The sequence below is a fragment of the Vicugna pacos genome, chromosome 2 (genome assembly GCF_048564905.1).
Source record: "Vicugna pacos chromosome 2, VicPac4, whole genome shotgun sequence".
In the NCBI taxonomy this organism is placed as follows: domain Eukaryota; kingdom Metazoa; phylum Chordata; class Mammalia; order Artiodactyla; family Camelidae; genus Vicugna; species Vicugna pacos.
In genome coordinates this window covers 94,910,778-94,931,528 of record NC_132988.1, presented here as the reverse complement: position 1 = coordinate 94,931,528, position 20,751 = coordinate 94,910,778, and the positions used below count along the sequence as shown (strand labels likewise).

The window sequence follows — 20,751 nt, the reverse complement described above, 5'->3', positions numbered from 1 at the left end:
CCAGTGGCAGTGGTGCCAGTGGTGCCAGTGGTGATACCCAGTGAATGGTACTGGTGGTGGCAGGGGTGCACTGCAGTGTTTAGGCTTCAGCAGCTGAAGAGTCAGTGCTGTCCTAGTGTCTGTTCTTGTGATACTTTAGGTTGTGGATCCAACGAGCTGAACTATTGTGGTCCCCTCCCATTTTCCAAGCCTGATTCTTCATCACTCCCAACAACTACTATCCAATTATGTCCCGGAAAATTGCTTATATGCTTAAGCCAATCAGCACCATTTCTGTTACTTTCTACCAAAAACCCTATGTAGGACAGATGGTTGATTTCTTAATTTTCCACCTAAATCATATATAAATCAAGCACTTGATTTCAAAGGGTAGTTAATCCTTTGAATTGAATTGGAACACATGTTGGATTATAGTCAGTAAATTTTATTGTCATATTCTAATTAACACAATTATTCAGAAAAGGTGGCAAAATTCTATGTTGACTTACCACTTCCTATTTAGTTTTACTCCCCTGAGTATCTTATAACCTAGCTAAGAGTGTTCAAATTATTTTTAAAAATCACTTTTTTCCTCTGTGTTTTCTTCCAGGAGTTTTGCAATTTCAGATCTTATGTTTAAGTCTTTAATCCATCTTGGGTCAATTTTTGTTCATGGTGTAAGATAAGGGGAAATTTTCATTCTTCTGCACATGGACATCTAATTTACCTAACAACACATATTGAAGAGACTATCCTTTCCTCATTTTGTATTCTTGGCACCCTTGTTGAGGATTATTTGACTGTGTATGCATGGGTTTATTTCTGAGCTCTCTATCCTCTTCCATTGATTGATGTGTCTGTTGTTATGCCAGTGCTATACTGTACTGATTACTATGGCTTAGTAAAATCATTTGAAATGAGGAAATGTGATACCTCCAGCTTTGTTTCCTTGCTCAGAATTGCTCTGGCTCTTTGGAGTCTTTAGTGCTTCTATGTGAATTTTAGGATTGTTTCATCTATTGATCTTGGCAATGATTTTTTTTAAGCTATGACACCCAAAGCACAAGCAACAAAAGCAAAAATAAATAAGGGAGATTACATCAAACTAAAAAGCTGCATGGGCAAAGGAAACCACCAACAAACTGACAGAATCAGAGAAAGTATCTGTAAACCATATATCTTATAAAGGACTAATATCCACATTGTATAAGAAACTCATACATCTTAATAGCAAAAACAGAACAAAAACAAATAACCCAATTAAAACATGGGCAAAGGAACTAAACTGATATTTCTCCAAAGATATACACATGGCCAAAAAATGGTTATATGAGAAGATGCTTAACAGCATTAATCATCAGAGAAATGCAAATCAAAACTACAGTGAGATATCACCTCATACCTACTAGGAAGGTTATTTAAAAAACAAAAGACAAGTTTTGGCAAGGATGGAGAGAAAAGAGAATCCTTGCACACTGTTGGTAGGAAGGTATATTGGTACAGCTTTTATGTATGAAGACAGTATGGAAGGTCCTCAAAAAATTAGAAATAGAACTATTATATGATCCAGCAATCCCACTTCTGAGTATATATTCAAAGGAATTCATTTAAACTCTCTGAGCCTCTTGTACCCATCTATAAAGCTGAGCTGTTAATAGAATTAAAGGATATGGAATTTAGCTTTTACACAATAAAATTTTTAAAAAATCAATGTAAATAGGCAATGTAGCTAACTTTGTCATCCAAGTAGAGTATTTTATACCTTATACTGTTTGATTTTCCTAACAACCAATATAAAATATATAGAAAGTGCAAATCATGTCCATCAGTTTGGATCTTGTTATTATATTGGTAGCCATGTGGCATATTATAATTAAGCTACAGTTCAGTATTAAGAGATCTAGTTTTGAGCCTGGCTTTGCCATCCACCAACTGAGTGAACCTGGACGTGCCCTAAAATCTCTTGATCCACTTTTTCAAGTTAGAAAAAAATGGTAGGGGTGGGGTGACTATAATAAATCCAGAACCTACCTCACAGGGTTAGAATCAAAATGAGTTGACAGGTACAAAAGTGCTTCGTAAAAATTAATTCTCCAAGTAAGTATCGGATGATGGAACAGGAGAGAAGAGGGTGACTGAAGGGACTGTATTTGCGATTAACGTCAGGAGGGGGAAAAAGCTTGGCAATCATAAAACAAGAATAAAACAATTTATAAATATAAAATAATCTACAGATTTTTATTAAGAAATTCACCTTACTTTCTTCTACTTGGTGTGGTATGTGTTGTGCTCTCACAACAATGTAAGTGTTTAGAAGGTTGTAAGAGGCACACTGATCAAAAAATATATTAAACAGATTTGGAAGGGGGTGGATATAAAGTTAGAACTTCTGAGTCATGAAAACATCAGACAGCAAATTCAGAAAGGTGTAACTTTATTTAAAACCGAGCTGCTGTGAATTCTGTTGTGCTGCAGACACCTCTGAATCAACCGTCTCTGTTGGCAAATTGTTATGCTGACAAATTCTCACATCAACTGAAAATTTCCATTTTGTAAACAAGTAAGTGGGTTCTTGATGGTCTGAATTAGATCCTTTAGCTGGAACTTTGGAAACTGGACTCCTTGTTTGAGTGACCCTGTATAATCCATTTCTCACATCTGCAGAAAGATTCAAATATTTATCTCCCAAATCAGGAAGCCAATGTGAACATTCATGTAACATTAAGTCTAAATTTTTCTTCAAGTTTGGGAAACAAAAATACACGGCTGGCTTCATTGGCTAGATTTCCTGAGATAAGAGTAGCCTGGTGTGTTAATTTGGTCATCTTTATGACACTAGAGGCTCTATTTCCACTTCTGTCCACAACAGGACAAATGCAGAACGCTGATCCAGAAGCACCCAGGCCAGAAGATTTGATGTAGAGAAATATGAGTGTATTAGTAGGCAAATACTGGGTAATAGATCTTCCTTCTACTGGGTCAGAGTTAGTCACAGGGACTCTGGTTGTGTGCTTTATGATCACAACCCCTGTCATCCAAGCAGGACAAACTGGACATGTGACACAGCCATGCAGCTGGGGAAAAAATCAGGGAAGTAGGTGAGGTCTACTTGCATACCATGGACTTTGGATCAGGTAACCTGCACACACATCACAAAGGTATGCAAGGGACAGCAGTGTCCAAGAAGGGACATCAAGTGGGGAGATAAGAGGTGTTGGGCCCAGAGCCCAGAAACAGTGGGATTAAATGAGATGCTTATTAAAAGACTTCCACAGTGTCTAGCTTGCAGATGTTCAGTTTATTGATACTATTAGACATTAGTGTTCTTTCTTCCTGTTTTATAAAATTACTTTGTGGAAGGGGGTATTATCTATATACCCATGGGAGCTGGATTCCATGACCACAAGTTTCCTTCTAGCTCTATGAGTAGATGGATCTAGCAGTAATTTTACCCTGGAGCAGCACTGTTTTATCAAGAACTGGCATCACTGTTTTATAAAGACAGGGCACTTCTTTATGGTCCTCTAGCCAGCTAACTGGGGTGAGTGAGAGGGTGAAGAAGGGAAAACTTCTTGATCACAAGCTTGGGACCAAGCCCATTTTTCATGTACTTTTATCTTCCTATTTCTAGATGATTTTCTAGATGCTCCAGCCAACTTCAGAGATGATATGGGTTTACCTGTGGTCCTGTGAGGAAAGAACAGGGCCCAAAGAAAACAAGGAGTTTGGAAGTCTTTGTCATTAGATCAAAATCCTACAAGTTGGAAGAGTCTAGCCTTGTGTGATCTTGTGAACACAGACCTGCTTTCCTATTTGGAAATATGATAACCAGCCTTCCACACCTGTGAACACAGGGCTGAACAACCCCTTTTTTTTTTTTTTGTTACTAAAGATGTTAGCCAGGGCCAGACCTGAGCAAAATTAGAAAACAGAGGTGGTATGTTACAAAGATTACTGAGACAGGGGCCCAAATACCTGGATCTCAGCTCTAACATTAACCAGTTATATGACCTTGGACAAGTCATTTCTATTTTTTGAACCTTAGTTTTCTCAGGTGTAAAATGAGAGTAATAATAACATGTTTACAAGATGTTTAAACAGACATAAAGACAAAGCAGTCTCCACGCCATAAGTCAGGGCCTGCCTTCCACTTGCATGCCTGCTCCCTTCCTTCCCTTTTCAGTCTCTCTCCCTCCCCAACCCTCCACTCATGTAGCCAACAGTTCCCCAGGATGCAAAATACATCTAGCTAATTCATAACAGTGTTAGCACCATGGGTGACTCTTCCCTTATGCCGTCAGCCTGCTAATGAATGAATCTCTGGTTTGGGGCTATTAGATATTAGCAAGAGATGGGATGGAAAAAGGTACAAGTGTGTGGGGGGGGGGGGGGTCACTGATCTGGTATCCTTGGGTAGAAATCTTCCTGAAAACCCAGAGACAGCAGCCTGCTCTACCTGATGCAAGGCTGGCTGTGCTGGGAGCCTTTTGAATCACAGCCCCACAGATAATGTGAAATCCTCTCTCCTCTGCATCCTTGGTCTGCAGTGACACTGGCAGATGCTAAACTTCGGCCTGTCTAGAACAGCTAATTAGGTTAGAGAGGCTGCCAAAAATCCCAAAGTCATCCTAAGAAAATGAAACACTTTGAAGCAAAGGTCAGAAGACACAAACACTAATTCGATTTTTAAGAGAGAAACCACCAAATAAGAAGGGGTAGGGGAGCAGCGGAGAGAAAGAAAGGCAGGCACGCAAGACCTTCACAATCTGGCAACTCCTCATCAGTCTTATAAACAACATTGAGATCAGGCATAAAGTGGTCCTGGCTCCTTTCTCCAGTAAGAAACACTGTATATTCATGAAGGATGATACTGTAATAGATACTGTATATTCATAACCTCTTCCAGAAAGCTCAGTCCGTACCTCCTGGGACATCAGGAGAGCTTTCAGAGAGTTCTTCCTGCTGGAGAACATTCCCACCTGGGAGTAATGAGGCTGGGGAGAGAAAGGATTTGCTAAATGGAATCAGTTAAACAAATACATGGGGCGTGTTCCAGCCTTCTTTATTGGTTGCATCAAATTATTACAAAGTAAGAATTGCTGTCTGCCCCCTTGTTCTCAGTAGCGGAGAGGCAGCCTTAAAAACCTAGAGACCCAATTCTCCAAAAAGGTTATGCCAGAAAGTGTGTTGGAGATGCCGTTGGGGTATCAAAATAAACAGCAGTGTGTATGACTTCACTGCCACCAGCAGGGCCGAGAAGAAGTGCAGGCCAGGAGCAGGCCAGGAGCTGCCTAGAGCAGATGCCCCAGGTGAGAGGATAAAACTTGCAGCCGAGCTCCTCTCACACCGTGCCCACCCGCCCCTTCCTCAATTTTAAGGATTTGGAAAAGCTGTTCTTCCTCTCTAAAAGGCATTCTTGCCCTAAAGCTCAACCAAACTCCAGGTGAGGCTCCAAGCACGCCCTCCTCCCTTCCCCCACTCCACAGCACCGACTTATTCTAGGAGGTCTTCTTTCGTGCCCAGGGATTTGCAGTATTTCGGTAGGTGCAGTGGAGTGTAGCCCGGAGATGGAAATTCTGTGGCTCAGTCCTGCATTTCATGTCACCCCAGACGTGGACCAGACCTCTTGCTGTATATCCACCTCACGCCCAGACCCCAGGTAGCAGCTCCGCGTCGGCTCTGGCCACGCTGGATCAGCTTCAGGTGGAGCCGACTCACGCTTTCCAAGGACTTGGAAAAGCTAGTCAACGCTAACTCTGATCTCTCGCACCTAGCCCCAATCCGTGGCCACCTGCACTTTGTAAGACGTTGAGCCGGCGGCGCTCCCCAGAGCCCGCACGGGCCTGCGGTGCTCAGGCACGAGCCAGGCCGCGCGGGGCTCCCGGCATCCTCCCGTCCGGCTGGCCCTGGAGCCTCCGGACTGGAGGAATGGCCTGGGAATGCGCGGGGAGGGAGCAGAAAGGGACCCCCCCCCCGGAGCCTTAGAGACCTCAGGAGGGCTCCCCGCGGATATCGGCTCTTGGAAAGGTTCCGTGGCCACGCGGCGAAGAGCACGTGAGCGGCGCTGCTTCGCTATAAAAAACCCCCGCTCTGCTGCGCGTAGGGAGCGAGCGGAGCGGCAGGACGCGGCTACCTGCGCCAAGAGAAACGGCGACAGTGATACTCCCTCCAAGACGGTCCCGAGTTTTGATGCTTCAGTCCCTGGGGGTCCGAGCTTCGTGCATGCGTCTAACTTTGAGGCCGAATTCCCAGCACTTAGACAAAACCGCGCAGATGCCGGCACGCGTGCATTTTCGAAAATGTTCAGGGCTTGTTTGACCTTTAGAGTTGGAAGAGTAGCAGAAGTCTCAGGCTAATTTCTTTCTTGTCCTCCGTTGAGGGGACGGACAGGAGAGCCCGGGCTCGCCCTCACAGCCCTCGCCCGAGTCCCCAGTGCCCCAGCCGCTCTTTAAGTCGCGGGGTATTCCTGCGCCCCGCAGGAGGCAGCTTGTGATAAACTCCGGACGCCTTTCCTAGATAAAGTTTAGTCTGCTCTCCTTGCCCACTCCGTCCCGGCCGCGTTGACAGCCCCCTCCTCCCGCGGCGGGCGCGGGCGAGAGCGCGGGCGGGGAGATGGCCGCGGACTCGGCGACCGACGCGGGCGCTTCCCGGCGCAAAGGGGCGCCGCACGCGTAGCAGCCACCACGCTGACCTCCCGCTCCCGCTAGCTGCAGCGCTGAGCTCCGGCCGAGAGCGAAGGCAAAAGACCAAAAGGGCAGGGAGCGGCGGCGACAGCGGCCCGGGGGCCGTATGGCCGCTCTCCGCTGGCCGGCGGTGTGCGCCACGGAGCTCGCCCGCGGCGCCTGTGGCTCAGAGCGGCTCTAAGCCGCGCCGCCTGCGGGGATCGACCTAGCCCTTCCGCGGAGCCGCGGGCAGGAACCCGAGGAGCAGGAGGCAGCGGTTATTTCTCCCTGAGGGCGATGTGGCCGGCCGGTGCGGGCATCAAACTGCCCTGTCCCCGGGACTCTGCCCTCCGGCGGGCGGCTTTCTCCGGGAACCTAACCGCCCTGCCTTCTCACCTCGTGCCCGCCGGCCGCAGCGTCCGGGTCTTCATCAGCGCCAACCCTGAAGGTAAGTCCTTTGCTTGGGCTTGTCCGTCTGTCCTTCTATCCGTCTACGCGGGGGGAGCCGGAGAGAGTGCCACGGCACAGCCGGGTACGCTGTGCGTTCCCTGCGCTCCCTTTCTCTAGCTCATACCGAGGCTGCCTGAGCGCGTGGGGATTTAATTTGAGTCACTTTTCTTCTCTCGCTCATCTCTTCTGCCTGCTGACTTAGACCCATTTCTCGCCCCATGGATTACTTACCCCGGTTGGGCTAAGAAACGTCCGAGGCATTCGCAGACGCTTCTGGAAGCTCCATCCTGCCACCCTACACCCCCACCCCGTTTTCCTTTCCTTTAGTGGTTTCTTCTTCGAGGTTATCGTAAACGCAAGTAGTAGATCCTCTCGCTCTCAGCCTAGGCAGATTCCTGAACGGGGGGCTCCCTCTTTTGCCTCTTGTTCAGGCTGAGGCGAAGTGAGCAAGGGTTTCCCTGAGGCTCGCCTCTTGCGGTTGTGCGAGTCGTATCTTTTGCCTTGAGGAGGCCGAGAGGACCCTCGTGAACCTAAGACCCGCAGAGATGGAGGGGAAACGCGCTGTGGGGTCCCGGGACTGGCTGGCGCTCAGCCCGGTGCTGGTTTCGCAGTGGAGTGTTTAGGATGAGCTCATCTCTACAGTTGAGCCTTGGGCTAGATCACCCTGTCTAGAACTTGGCCTTCTCAGTCGTGTTTCTGCTTAAGGCTGGGCATCTGGTAGGCGCTAGATGAAAACTTGTTGAGGTATTGCATTCACAAACCCCAGCGGCTGAGCGCTGGGTGGTCAATTTCTTGCTCATCGTGGCTTCTCAGTTCTCAGTTCTGAATGTTAACTTTCATTCCTACTAAGTGAAGAAGTGGGATGCATTTGACTTAGGCTGGATAAAACTGTAGGGAATTGCTCTTTTCTAGAAATATAGATGGCCCCAAGATGAGTTTATTGGAAACTGAAATAGATATGTGAGATCTGAAACTAACTTGCTGCACCTTAACAAGCCTTGGGTCTGAAAAAGAAGTAAAAGGAAAAAAAGAAAGTTAACACTTAGCCATTGGATAGAATCATTTGAAAACCCAAGGCCCTGGTTGCTTGTGAAAAGCATTCAGAGGACCAACAAAAAATAACTTTCTAAAAAGTAGTTTTTCAGTAACTATTTCTGCTGGCAGAAATTTCAGGTAAAGTTCACATTATGACGAGGGGATTGGGGGAAGAATCAAATAGATGACCCACAGTGATTAGTATTAGGACTACATACTTTTGAGGGAAGGCTTTAATCAGTTTACAACTCACTTTCACAGAACTTAATAATTAAGGAGACTTTTTGGAAGCCGCAGTACCCTCTTTAAAAACCTTTTTATCTGAAATGTTTAACAGGATTTTTTACTTAAATCTGGATAATGAAAATCATGGAGTTATGCAGCCTGTTTGAGGACCTAAGGAAATCTACCACTTAAGTTTTCAGTGTTGTTTTCAAAATATTGCTAAAATAAAGTCTTTTTAAAGTATTTGAGGGAATTGTTCGAAAATATTCAGTCTTAAAATTTTTAATTTTCCTGAGCTAAAAAAAAAACCCTTCTGCGAAGTGTTCAAACGTGTAGTAGATGTAAAACGAGGTAAATTACTACATTTCTCTTTAAACACGTTGCTTTTAAAATAACTGAAAATTCTGTTACCATTAGTAATTACTCTTTAAAATTGTAATTTCTGGGATAAAAATCAATGATAGTTTTTATCAAGTCAGCTTAATATTGAGTTAATATTCAAGATTAATGCTGTTTTTCTTAAGCCTGTACATGTGATTCTATAGTTTCTCCAGTTTCTTGACGTAAAAACCTTACCATGTATTAATCTGAGGAAAGCAAACAAAAGGGAGGAGCAGATCACCCCTTTTAGTCACTGAGCTGGGCAGCTTGTACATTGATCTTAAAGGACCAGATTGTGACTCTTACCTGAGAAATTGCAATAGGGGCAGGGCTTCAGATTTTATCCCAACTGGAGAGCCAAGAGTATATTAAATAGAAAAGACTGAGATGGATATTTTTTTAGGGCCTGAACATGAAGCTTTGGAATCTTTGTAAATGCTCCGTCAGAGGCAGTACTTTACGGTAAAATCTTTATGTATACGGTTCAGGAAGCAAGTGGTTGTGTTTTGGTGTGATCCAATATTAGACTGTTGGCCAATACTCAAGAGCCTCTCCACTGTCAAATTAAGACAAAGAACGTTATCTCATGCTTTCCTTTACAAGTGAAATCTAATTTATGCTCTAAGTAAAAGGCACTCTGTATTGAACTAATCACAGTACTTTTAAGAATCCAGCAAGGATCTCCTTAGATTCCCTTATAAGGCTTGTATGGAATTTCCCTGCCAGTAAGTAAGATAATACATGTCTTTAGAATGGAAAAATTATTTTCACAGAGACTAGTTCGTTTAGTATTTTAAATTTGATTTTCATCCTCAAACCCTGTGAGGATGGTGGACAGAGGATGTTCTCGCTATTTTACAAGTGAGAAGACTGAGGCTGCACCAGGGTAAGCTAGTTGCCTGAACTCATAAAGCAGAACGAAACCAGCTGGAGCCTTCCGGGTGACTCGAACCATCTCTCTTGGTACTCTTTGGCCCAGCCTAGGTTCATGCCAGATTTCTCTAAATGTCTTATGCCACATGGCTGAGAAAATCAGCCAGATATAGTAGACAGTGCTGGCCTTAGTCTTGAAGCTTGACGGCCAGCAGAAGCTGAGCAGAAGGAAGGGAACATGGATGCCCTGACCCACTTCACCCCCACAAAAAGGTAGCTGTAGAAACATTCAAGGAAATTTCAGGGTGTTCTCAACTCTGATGGCCACATTCCTATGAAAACGTATAGCTCTGACCAGTCTCCACTGTCTGAAAGACGCAGAGGAACCGTCATGGGGTGTGGGGGCAGTAATTGTCCCAGATGCTCTGATGTGGATAGGCCTTGGACTCCAACTAGTCCCACCTCCCACTCAAGGAACAATCCCGTCTGTGGCATCTTTATTAATCCTTGGAAGTTCTCTAGTCATTTAGCCATGGTCTCTGCCAGAATGGCACTTACACCTCCTTGGAACAGTGGTTCTAAAGCACATATAAAATCCTCCACTGTGATTAGCCTGAATTGAATTGTCCATGAATATGCAGAGGAGAGGAGCCTGCACAGTTCTCTCCCTATCACTGAATTCCAAAGGGCCCGTAAAGTAATATTCCTCTGCTTCAATTCTAAACCAGTTGAGAGTAAGGCACCGTCTTAGCTCAGGCTGCTGTAATAAATATCATAGACTGAGTGGCTTCAACAACAGACATTTCTAACAGTTTTGGAGGCTGGAAAGTCCAAGGTCAAGGTATGGGCAAACTCAATTCCTGGTCAGGGCCCTCTTCCTGGTTTTCACATGGCCATCTCCCCACTGTCTCCTCACGTGGCAGAGAGGAAGAGCACTCTGGTCTGTTCTCTTTGTCTTACAAGGACATTAATCTCACACTGGGGACCCCACTTTCATGATCTCATCTAAACCTGATTACCTCCCAAAGGCCCCACCTCCAAATACGTTCCCATTGAGGGGTAGGGCTTCACCATATGAACTGGGGGTTGGGGGGAGACAAACATGCAATCCATGACATTTTGCCCCCGACCTCCCAAAATTCACATCCTTCTTGCATGCCAAATACACTCATTCCATCCCAACAGTTGTAAAAGTCATCTTGTTCTAGACTTTAGACTTTGTTGTAAAGTCTAAAGCCCAAAGTCTCATCTAAATAATATATGAGACTCCAGGTAGGATTCATCCTGAGGCAGAATTCCCCTCCAGCTGCAAATCTGTCATGTGATTCCAAAATACAATGAAGAGACAGACACAGGATAACCTTTCTCATCCCAAAAGGAAGAAATTGGAAGGAAGAAAGGGATGAAGGGTTCTAAGCAAGTCCAAAACCTAGCAAGGAAAATACCATTGGGTCTTAAGGCTCTAGAATAATCTTTTTTCCTTTGAAGCAGAAGCCTTTAAGCAGAAGCCATCTCCCCTGTTGAAGCCCAGGTAACTCTCTCCTCAAACTTTGAAGCCAAAAAGGCAGTCCTGATGATCTCTGCATCTCCTGTGGGGCCGTTCTTCCTTGGTCTGGAAAAGTAATGTGTGTTCACAGGCAGTAGCCCTGTGGTCCGGTCCTAGAGGTCCTAGGAAGTCAGCCAGCCTGCCTTCCTGTCATCCTGTCTCCACCTAACCCCAGCTCACACCGGCCATGTTTCTGCTGGGTGGTCTGTGGTCCACTCACACCCATACTCATTTCCTTACTGAACAGCTGTGTGACCACACCCTTAGCATTCTTTTCAGAACAGACCTCCACATTTTTTGCAGTATGGATAGGTTGAAGGTTTTCAAGATCATCAAGTTCTGATTCCTTTTTGCTTAACAATTATTACTTCAATTCATCTCTCTCTCATTTTGCTATAAACTGTCAGGAGAAACCCAGCCACTCTCTCAGTACATTCTTAGAAATCTCCTCAGCTAAATAACCAAGTTCACTGGTTCTAAGTTCTACCTTCCACAAAATACCAGAGCACAGTTCAGCCAAGTTCTTTACCACTTTATAATAATCACTTTTTCTCCATTGTCTAATGACCTCTTCCTCATATCTGAGATGTTGCCAGACGGCCTTTGCTGTCCATATTCTGATCATGATTATTTATATATTCTCTGAGGGGCTTACTCTCCAGCCCTCTTCTTTTCTCCCTGAGCTGTCACCAGAGTCACCTTTAACCATCCCTTCATGGCATTCTTGGCTATTTCTAGCATGCACCTCAAAACTCTTCCAGCCTTGACCCATCACCTAGTTCCAAAGTTGTTTCTGTATTTTTAGATGTTTGTTGCAGGAGCACCCCACCTCTTGGTACCAAAATCTGTCTAAATTTCCTAGGGTGGCCATGACCAGTTACCACAGATCGGGCTTCCAACAACAGAACTCTAGAGCCTTATGATGGTGGAGTCCAGGGCCTGAAATCAAGGTGTCAGCAGGGCTGTGCCCCCACTATCGGCTCTGGGGAAGAACCTTCCTCTGCCTCTTCCTGGTTTCTCACCAGTTTATTTGTCCGTGGGCTTGTGGCTGTATCACCCCAATCTTGGCCTCCGAAGCCATGTCATCACGTGTAGAGAGAATTCTTGTGTCTCATCGTATAAGGACAGTAATCCCATTGCAGGGTCCCACCTTCATGACCCCATCTAAACCTAACTGTCTCCCAAAGGAGAAATTTTCACCCCTCAAATACTATCACATTGAGGGTTAGGGCTTTAACATATGAATTTAGGGGTGGGGACACAACCCTTCAGTCCATAACATGTAAAATATAAAGCAGAAGACAGACCAAAGTATTGCCTTTATTACTAATGAAAGCTGAAGCAGGCCAGTATTCCCTTGTCTTTGACCCTTTGAGCCAGATGTAATTTCGCAATTCCACAATTTTTTAGATTTGGGGGAAAATGGTGCATATTGTTATTAATAATATCCTATAATCAGGTATGAATATGTTTCTAAGAAAACACAACTAGGTCAGTGTTGTACAGTAGAACTTTCTCCAGTGCTGGAGGGTCTTTATCTGCATTGTCCTCCATGAAAGCACTAGTTACTAGTTAGTTACTAGTTAAGGTGTAGAGCTTTTGAAATGTGACTAGTATAACTAACAATCTGAATTTTTAATATCATTTCATAACAGTTGACTTAAATAGGCTCATACAGCCATTGGCCACTGTGTTGGGCACAGAGCTCTAAGTGGGGTAATAAGGACCAGAGCTTCTTGTCCGTCAAGGTCAGGTTTTGCCGCCAGTGACCCAGGTCACTTCAGATTTTGATGCCAGATGAATTGGGGGGGGGGGGAAATTGTCTTCAACACTTAAGGGATTTTGTAATTGCAGATAAGGGCTATAGATCTTTATTGGGGAATGTGGCTTTTAACTTTAGACTAGTGGGTTTCCTGGTACTGAACCTCAAAATTGCACAGACTTACCCTCCAGTCACTCCCAGCAATGGACAAAGCACAGACTGCCCCCCCCCATACAGTGAACAGAGTTGACCCCTTTAAGACATGGAGGAGCAGAGAAGAATGACAGGTTTACTTATAAGAGAGAAAGAAGGAGCTGGGCAGATTTTTGTTCCAAGTGCATCCATCAGATTAAGAAGCTTCTCCCCTGAAGAATAAGTGCCGGCCCTGGCCCGGGCTGCTGGTGGATCTCCCTCAGGGTGTCAAGAGACATCTAGAGTGGAGAAAAAGATACTCTAATGCTTTTTTGGGGGTACATCCCCGCCCCAGAACATGCAGATTTATGCACTAGTCATCTTTGAGGGTTGTGCACTTTCGTCCACAATACTAATGATCAGATGCTGAGGCCATTCCTACTTAGATTTTGCACTTTACTTGTCTTTGTATCTTCCCTGACTCTTTTCTCCATTCCTTTGGAGTCTTGGTAAGAAAGCTTATTCTCCAATTGGCAGAAGCCACAGTTGCTGCAGCCAGTGGCCATTTGCTTTAGCTTGTGCCCCAGACGAGAGACAGATGTGCATCAAGAAATTCATAAGAAATCTATGTGCTAATTTCCAAGCTCCTCTGTTTTTCATTGTTTTTAGGAGTCACTGGGGGAAAAAGAGTGAAGCATAGCAACACATATATGCTCTTTTGATACTCCAAGAACATTTGTCAAAGTTAAGAGTCTTAAAGGAAAATATAGGAACTGCCATTTTACGATAAATGCCCTATGTGCATTTATAATAAATGAGTTCTAAAATTTTAGTGGGTGAATCTTCAAGTCCTTCCACAAACATTATTTAAGCAGCAGAGTATTACATCCAAGTACAGACTTGAAAGCCAGAGTAGCCAGGTTTGACTTCTCCAGGTCACTATTTAATGCAGTGATTCCTTAAGCACGTTGCTTTATTTCTTTGTTCAGTTTCATAATCTCTAAGATTGTAGTACCTGCCTCACAGGATTGCTGAGTAGATTAAATAAACTAGTAGATATAAAGCACTTAGAACATTGCTGGACACTTACTAAACATTGTTTGCTGTTACTGTCCTTATTATCTTTATTATTGCTTTCCACTGTGATCCAGACACCGTGCAGGTATGGATATGCAGAGACAAATAAGGCCTTTCCTGCCCTCAAGGAATGCTATCTGCAGAGGCATGAGAGCTCAGTAGTAACAACAAAAACCATTCCAGATGCTTCAGGGAACTAAATATTCCCCCCAAGTCATTGTAAAGATCAGAGGAGTGAAGGTCATGGGCACAACTGGGCATTTAGGTCACATTGCCAAAGCTGTCAGCAGGAAACTGTAGAAGTCACTTCCAGGATGACAGCTGCTGCTGGGTACTGGGCAGCTGGCTAGTTTCCACAGGCATGCACATCTGCTGAACCCGCGGAAGGACCTCCCTGGCCCCCCTTGCCCTCCACATCTCGTGCAGGTGTGTCCCTCTGGTAGAACAAGATTGCATTTGGACCCTGGGCACCAAGGTAAAATGTGAGCAGAGCAATAGAAAGACAATTGAGGAGGAGTGAGGGGTTAGGAGGGCTCCCCAGAGGAAGGAGTAGAGCCAGGGCATAGGAACTGTTCTACGTGGTAATTGAATACGAGGCAGAGTGATGGTGAGCTGTCTGCAGGGAATAGAGTGATAATCTTTACTATTCAACAAAGAGCTTTTATCCTTTTGAATAAAAGTGGGGCTGATGTCTTGAGGTGATGTTATCGTTTGTCCCTTGAAAGTGGCTCGTTTAGAATGACGTTTAAAAGAAAGCATGACTTGGACCATATAAGAGGTACACTGTATACAGATAGATTTATTGTTTAATAAATCTCCTGTGGATCTTTTAAAATTCTCATTACACCACAGCAGTGATGCCATTTGCCATTTTAAAGGGTGTCTGCAAGTTTGTATATTATGTTTCAGTTATCTGTTGCTGTTTATCAACTCACCCAAAACTCAGTGACTTAAACCAGCAGCCATTTACCAGTTCTCACTTGTGCATCTGGCTCTGCCTGCTCCTCCATGAGAGCTCGTGCTCTCCAGCTTTTTTTCTCATCATTCAGGATTCGTTACAGGGGACTGGCTTCCCCAGAGAAAGGAAATGGAAGCTGCCAGGCCTCTTCAGGTGCAGAGGTCCCAGGATGTTGTCTGTGTGAACTGTTAAGGTGAGCCTGGAGTCAAAGGGAGGGGAAATAGCCCAAACCCCCAGTTATGTTGTGCAGTTTCCTTGACTTGCCTTTGTCATAATTACATTAAATGAGATAATACCTGAAAAGTGAGTAATACCTGACACAGAGCAAGTACTCAGCCAGCGTTACTGATTAAGAGTTATTGTTGTGATGATGATGAGTTGAAACTTGACAGTGACTCTGTAAATTGCATCCTTCTAGAACCTCCCAAATTCTAGAGCTGAGGAAAAGAGACCAAAGAGTTTGCAGATAGGAAATCAAAGTAGCACCTTTTTTGTTGCTAAGGATAATAAGAGAGAATGCTTTTGTGCTTCTGAACACTCAACACCAGAATTATTCAGTCTTCCTCCCACACGCTGGCAGCGGTGGGCCCCCAAGGGGTCACTCTATAAAACACGGGGCCTGGAGCGGGGAGCAGAACCACGCTCTCCACAGACAGACAGGGGCGGTTCCGCAGGGGAAGGGGCTGAGCAGGCGGTCTGAGTTTGCCTGACTTACTCTTCCCACATTTTCCCGTCAAATAAGTCACCCTTTAACTTCCTATCCAAGTTCTAGTAAATAGAGAGTCCAGGAATCTTATGCTAGAGAAGAAACTTCCAGGGAGGGGAAGAAGGGCTTCTCCCGAACACGAATATTCACTTAATTCAGTTTTAACATTTGGACACAAAGGAAGCCTTTAATTACTCATTCAAATTAGATCTCTAGTTTGACATGGCCCATATTGTATCATAGTGAGATATCTTAACACAAAGAAGAGAAGACAGTGAGATGTAGGGTGTGACATACCGTTTAGAAAGAGCAGCAACTATATGCAAACATCCCTATCAGAACATTTTTATAGCGCTTAGCATGGCCTTGGGAAAAGTCAGCTTATCTCTTGAGAAATAATTTGTTTTAAACCACTAAGTTTTGGGGTACATTGATATGCAGCAATAGACAACTAAAAAGTACAAACTCACAAACACCTTTTAAAACGGCAAATGATGAAATTTCTACAGAATAACAGAACTCATCTACAAAGTAATTGGGTTTGAGAAAGTAAGCTGACAGTTCTTTTCAACTCAGACTTTTAAGGGTCATGATTTAAATAAAAGCAAAACTTGTAGCAGGTGGTTCACAAGAATACATAGGTGCTGAGTTAGGTACAGTCTGAAAGGAAATGTGGTGATGTCAACTTAGATACCTTTGTATCACTTCTTCAGAGTGTTAGCTTCCATCATATTTTTGCTATAATTAAACAGAATTCATTCTACAAATTAAAGCATGTTGGCTATTGTATAATTAGAAGAAGAATTTGTGTGATACTAAGTTAATGAAAGAATAAAAAACTGCAGCTTTGGATGCAATTCAAAGGGAATGATACCCACTTCCAATGATATACTTCCTTGAAAGCTCATTTTTAATCTAAAATATTTCAAAGACTTTGACATGGGTACACTCAAAACAGACAGCAAAGCTCAAATATCAGATGTCTTATTCCAAGAGTGATGACAGAATCTAACTCAGAAATGAAATCACAAAACTTGAAAGGGTATCCTTCATAATGCTTAATCTAATCTGTTAAGTGTAGTGTCATTCAGAGAGATTCTTGCCACTGAATATATTTCCTTCAGATTTTATTCTATGCATCAGCTGCAATATTTATTATAGGCGTTGTATACAACCAAAATCCTAACTGGTTGGTGTGAAGAGTTACGAAGGAAGTAAGAGATATCTTCCACTGCCTTTATTTTTTAGACTCATCCATCTCAGGCAGGACCAACACAGCTACCAACAATACAAACACTGGCTGTGAGAGGGATGTTTATGTGCAAAGGCCAATTGGAATAATTGGAATCAAACTGTCGTATCTGATATCCAGTGAGACATGAGCTGGTCAAAGTTAGTTAAAAGAGAAAGATCAAGATGTATCAAATCTAAGAAATAGACCTCTCTACAATAGTGGAGTGGCCAGCGGGGAAACTGTTCCAGCTGCGGGTGCTGACAACCAGTCTTTCTGCTGAGAACACCGAAAAGAAGACATGAAAATTAAGCCCAGGCTCACTCTATTCAGAAGCCCAAATAATCTATGTAAAGAGTCAATTCTAATAACAATAAAAGGAATACGTGGGGAAAATGTAAAAAGATCAGACCTTCCCACCTCTGAGAAGCTACCATTTGTAGATATTAATCTGCAAACTCGTGGGGGTAAGAGCATCATAAAATAGGAATTTCATGATTTAATGAAATCACTGCTGAACTAGAAATCTTAAAGTGTGAGACTTTTGTCACATGGTCCCCAGTTTTTTTTGGCACACCACCCACTGACAGGTGGAATTGATGAACCTTGAATTTGAACTCTGTTTTTGGCCAATAGGATACAGAAGAAATGGCACAGCACTGGGTTCTGGGCCTGGGCTTTTAGAAATTGGACCCTTCCTTTTCTGTCTTTTGAATCACTTATTCTTTGGAACCCAGCCACCCTACTGAGAGACCCCTGGAAGAGAAGCAGCACCACCTTGCCAGTAAGGAGGGGGAGCTGCCCTGAAAGGAGATCTCCGCCCCTTGCAGAGCCCTCCTAGCTGACCAGTGCCGTAGGGAGCGGACACTCCTTCCCCAGCACGCCCTACCCCGGATCACAGGTCCAGGAGAAAAAAATGAATGGTGGTGGTGGTTTTAAGCCAATGATTTTTATTTGTTATGCCTTTAAGGCCTTGATGTGGTTTCCCTGCCACAATAGATAAATAAAGGTAGTAAAATAAAGCAAATGTGCCATAGCATGGACTGGTTAGGTGGAAGGATTCAGGGGGTAGATCTGGGTTTGTGTCAAGATTTGTTATAATTTTGGGTAAATCGTTTAATTTCCTGAAGTTTCAGTGCCCCTCAAGCTTCTGAAAGTTGGGCATAATAATAACTACCTCACAGGGCTATCTTGAGAAATAACCTAAAACAATGCCTGAGAAAGATAGCGAGAACTTAAAAATTCTAGATCAGAATTTGCTAAAAGCCTTCAGGTAGAAAATAAGTGATAGAAGGTTACAAGGGAATGAGAATTACTTGAATAACTTTTTTGTAAATTGTGGCATGAAATGGGTCATTATTCCCCAATTATGCCAGCTACATAGGCATACATGCTTTTTAGCTAGAGGTAACCACATTAAAACAGTGTATTTTTTTTAAATGTTGGCTTAACACGTAAATATGAATTCAGACCAAGTTATGAGGTATTAAGTTAATAGAGCAGACACTACTTCTAATTTATCTTCAAAAAAATGGCCAAAAAACCAAACCAAAACAAACAAACCAAAAAATGCCTCTTTTGAAGCCAGAGGTAGCAAGCAGATTTCAAGAAAATGACATTAAGAGAGAATAAAAAGTTACCACTTCCTCCTTTTAATGTAAGATGTGCTAAAATCTTATACTAAAAATCATTTCTTTCACACATAAAGAATCCCTTTAATGTTGCTTTAAATCTACATGAAGGTTCATAGGTCATTCTTTCAACTCCTGTTAATCTTTTAGACCTTGATGCGGTTTTCCTGCCACCGATGTTCCAGAGAGCATGTGGTGCCCACATTTATGTGGGAAGGCGCACTCTTATAAAAATGAGCAGCTGTCTCTCTCTAGGAAGGATTTCAATATAGATCAGATCTCACATACAGTTGAAAACTGTTTCGTTTCAAGTGGCTTCAGTGGTAGAATGAATGACCCAACCGTTGTGTAAGGTGATCACTTATTGTGTGCCTGCTGTGGGGGTTGTAAGCGCGTGTTATATTGGGGAAGTAATACAGGCGTTCCTGTCAGTGTTTGATGTGGAGGAGAGAAGGGCTGTTGGTGGATGATAACTAGAATCTGGAAAGGGTTAATTCACCTGTTCATTGATTCTGACTCATAAATCTGGGAGTAGGGTGGAATTGAGAGAGAAGAATTGTGGAACAGAAGCAGTTTTTGTTTTTTAACTTTGAGTTTGGTGCTCCTTGAAAAGGGCTAGAGACTGAGGCAGTCTGGTCCCTTTGAGGCAGGGGAGCCAGAAAGCTGAGCCTCAGCAGGGCAGAGGGAGGCTAGGAGCCTGCCGTCCTGCGTGTGCCTCCGGGATTACCTAAAGAACAGGAAATTAAGGGCTTAGCCAAATGCTAATGAGATTGTTAAAAAATATTTGAAGCTCATCCTTTGGATTCAGTACTTATTGTTTAATCTTTTCTTTTTGTTGTTTCTTACCTTTTTCTTTTTGGAAACTTTGTACAATATCTCAACTGTGTCAAAGAGGTAAAAAGGCTTTCACTTTTGCTGAAATCATGGGATCAAAGCACACCCTTGGCTCTGAGGGCTGCTCCAGTGGGTGTATAAGCGAAAGGGAAGGTTCCCATTTGACACTGTGTAGACATGTAAATTTCCTCTCTGCCAGTACCCACCTGTGCCTGGAGGAAGGCAGTACAGGTTTCCAGGACACGAGTTTCATTTGATACCACAGCATCCAAGAATCACAATACTAGAATCCTAGATTCAGTAGTTTTTACCAGCTGTTTAATCAGGGGTAGGTTCGAGAATGTCAATCTTCCTCTCTGTCAGAACCAAAAACACCCATATGATACATCTTACCAAGTTCTGAGGGTGAAATTCTGTCGTATATAAACAATGAGCCCAATGTAGAAACAAATTATTATTCTTTTCTTAAAACTCTTCCAGATGCGAGTCTTAACCCGACTGTAAGCCAGTGTTAAGTCATTATGCTCTGTTAAGATAAAGTAACATTTAGTGCTCAGAATAAGTGCGCAAGAAACATCTGTTGAGTTCAGACGTCTTAATAGGAATGAAAGTGGAGAGGAGATGGGGGCAGTCTACCTCCTGACCTGGCCTTCCCAGGTGTTCTGCAGGACCTGCTGCTGCCAGGACTCACTCTGGTTCACAGGATCCATCCCTCCAGTGTTTGTTCCAGTCCTGTCATCTCCTGCTCCCGCCTCCAGCAGAGCTAACCCTCTGTGTCAGTGTACCCAAACTCCCATGCCAGTATGGCTCCCCTACTCTAGGTGAGGCCAGCTAAAGCCCCAAAGAGATGGTTGTAGAACCCAGCCATGGAGTCCCTATCCTCCAGACCAGAACTTCCAGTAAAATACATTCCATGAATGCAGTTCCTGGTTTTTGCTGTAGTCATCCCAGGGAGGGGAAAGTTGGTGGAGAAGGGCGCCTTCCTCCCAGGAAAGCAGGGACTGAAGGGACTGAGGTGAAACCAGACAACAGCAGTGCAATTGTAAATTCCCGTGCAATTCTCGCAAAAAACAATGGGAAATCAGACACTGCTAACATTAGGGTCTGGCTGCATGATGATTTGGGGGACCAGTGAGGAACCTTGCCACTTTCTGTAACATTATTTTTATGGCAAGTTTCATTTTGTATTCTATTTAAATCATGCACAGTCAGGCTTGTGTAACAGCCATTTGGGAGTTGGAGAGATTTGAGCGTTTTCGCTGGAGAGCT

The 20,751-nt window shown here is 43.8% G+C and overlaps 1 protein-coding gene across 1 annotated transcript in view; it reads left to right on the top strand.

Annotated features, from left to right (window-relative positions):
• Positions 1 to 6,633: 6,633 nt before the first annotated feature.
• NWD2 (NACHT and WD repeat domain containing 2) overlaps positions 6,634 to 20,751 on the top strand; it is a 163,343-nt gene continuing 149,225 nt past the window's right edge. The window contains exon 1 of the mRNA XM_072945334.1: positions 6,634 to 7,089. Within this exon, the coding sequence (XP_072801435.1) occupies positions 6,939 to 7,089 (151 nt within the window). The 5' untranslated portion in view covers positions 6,634 to 6,938. The remainder of the gene's footprint in view (positions 7,090 to 20,751) is intronic.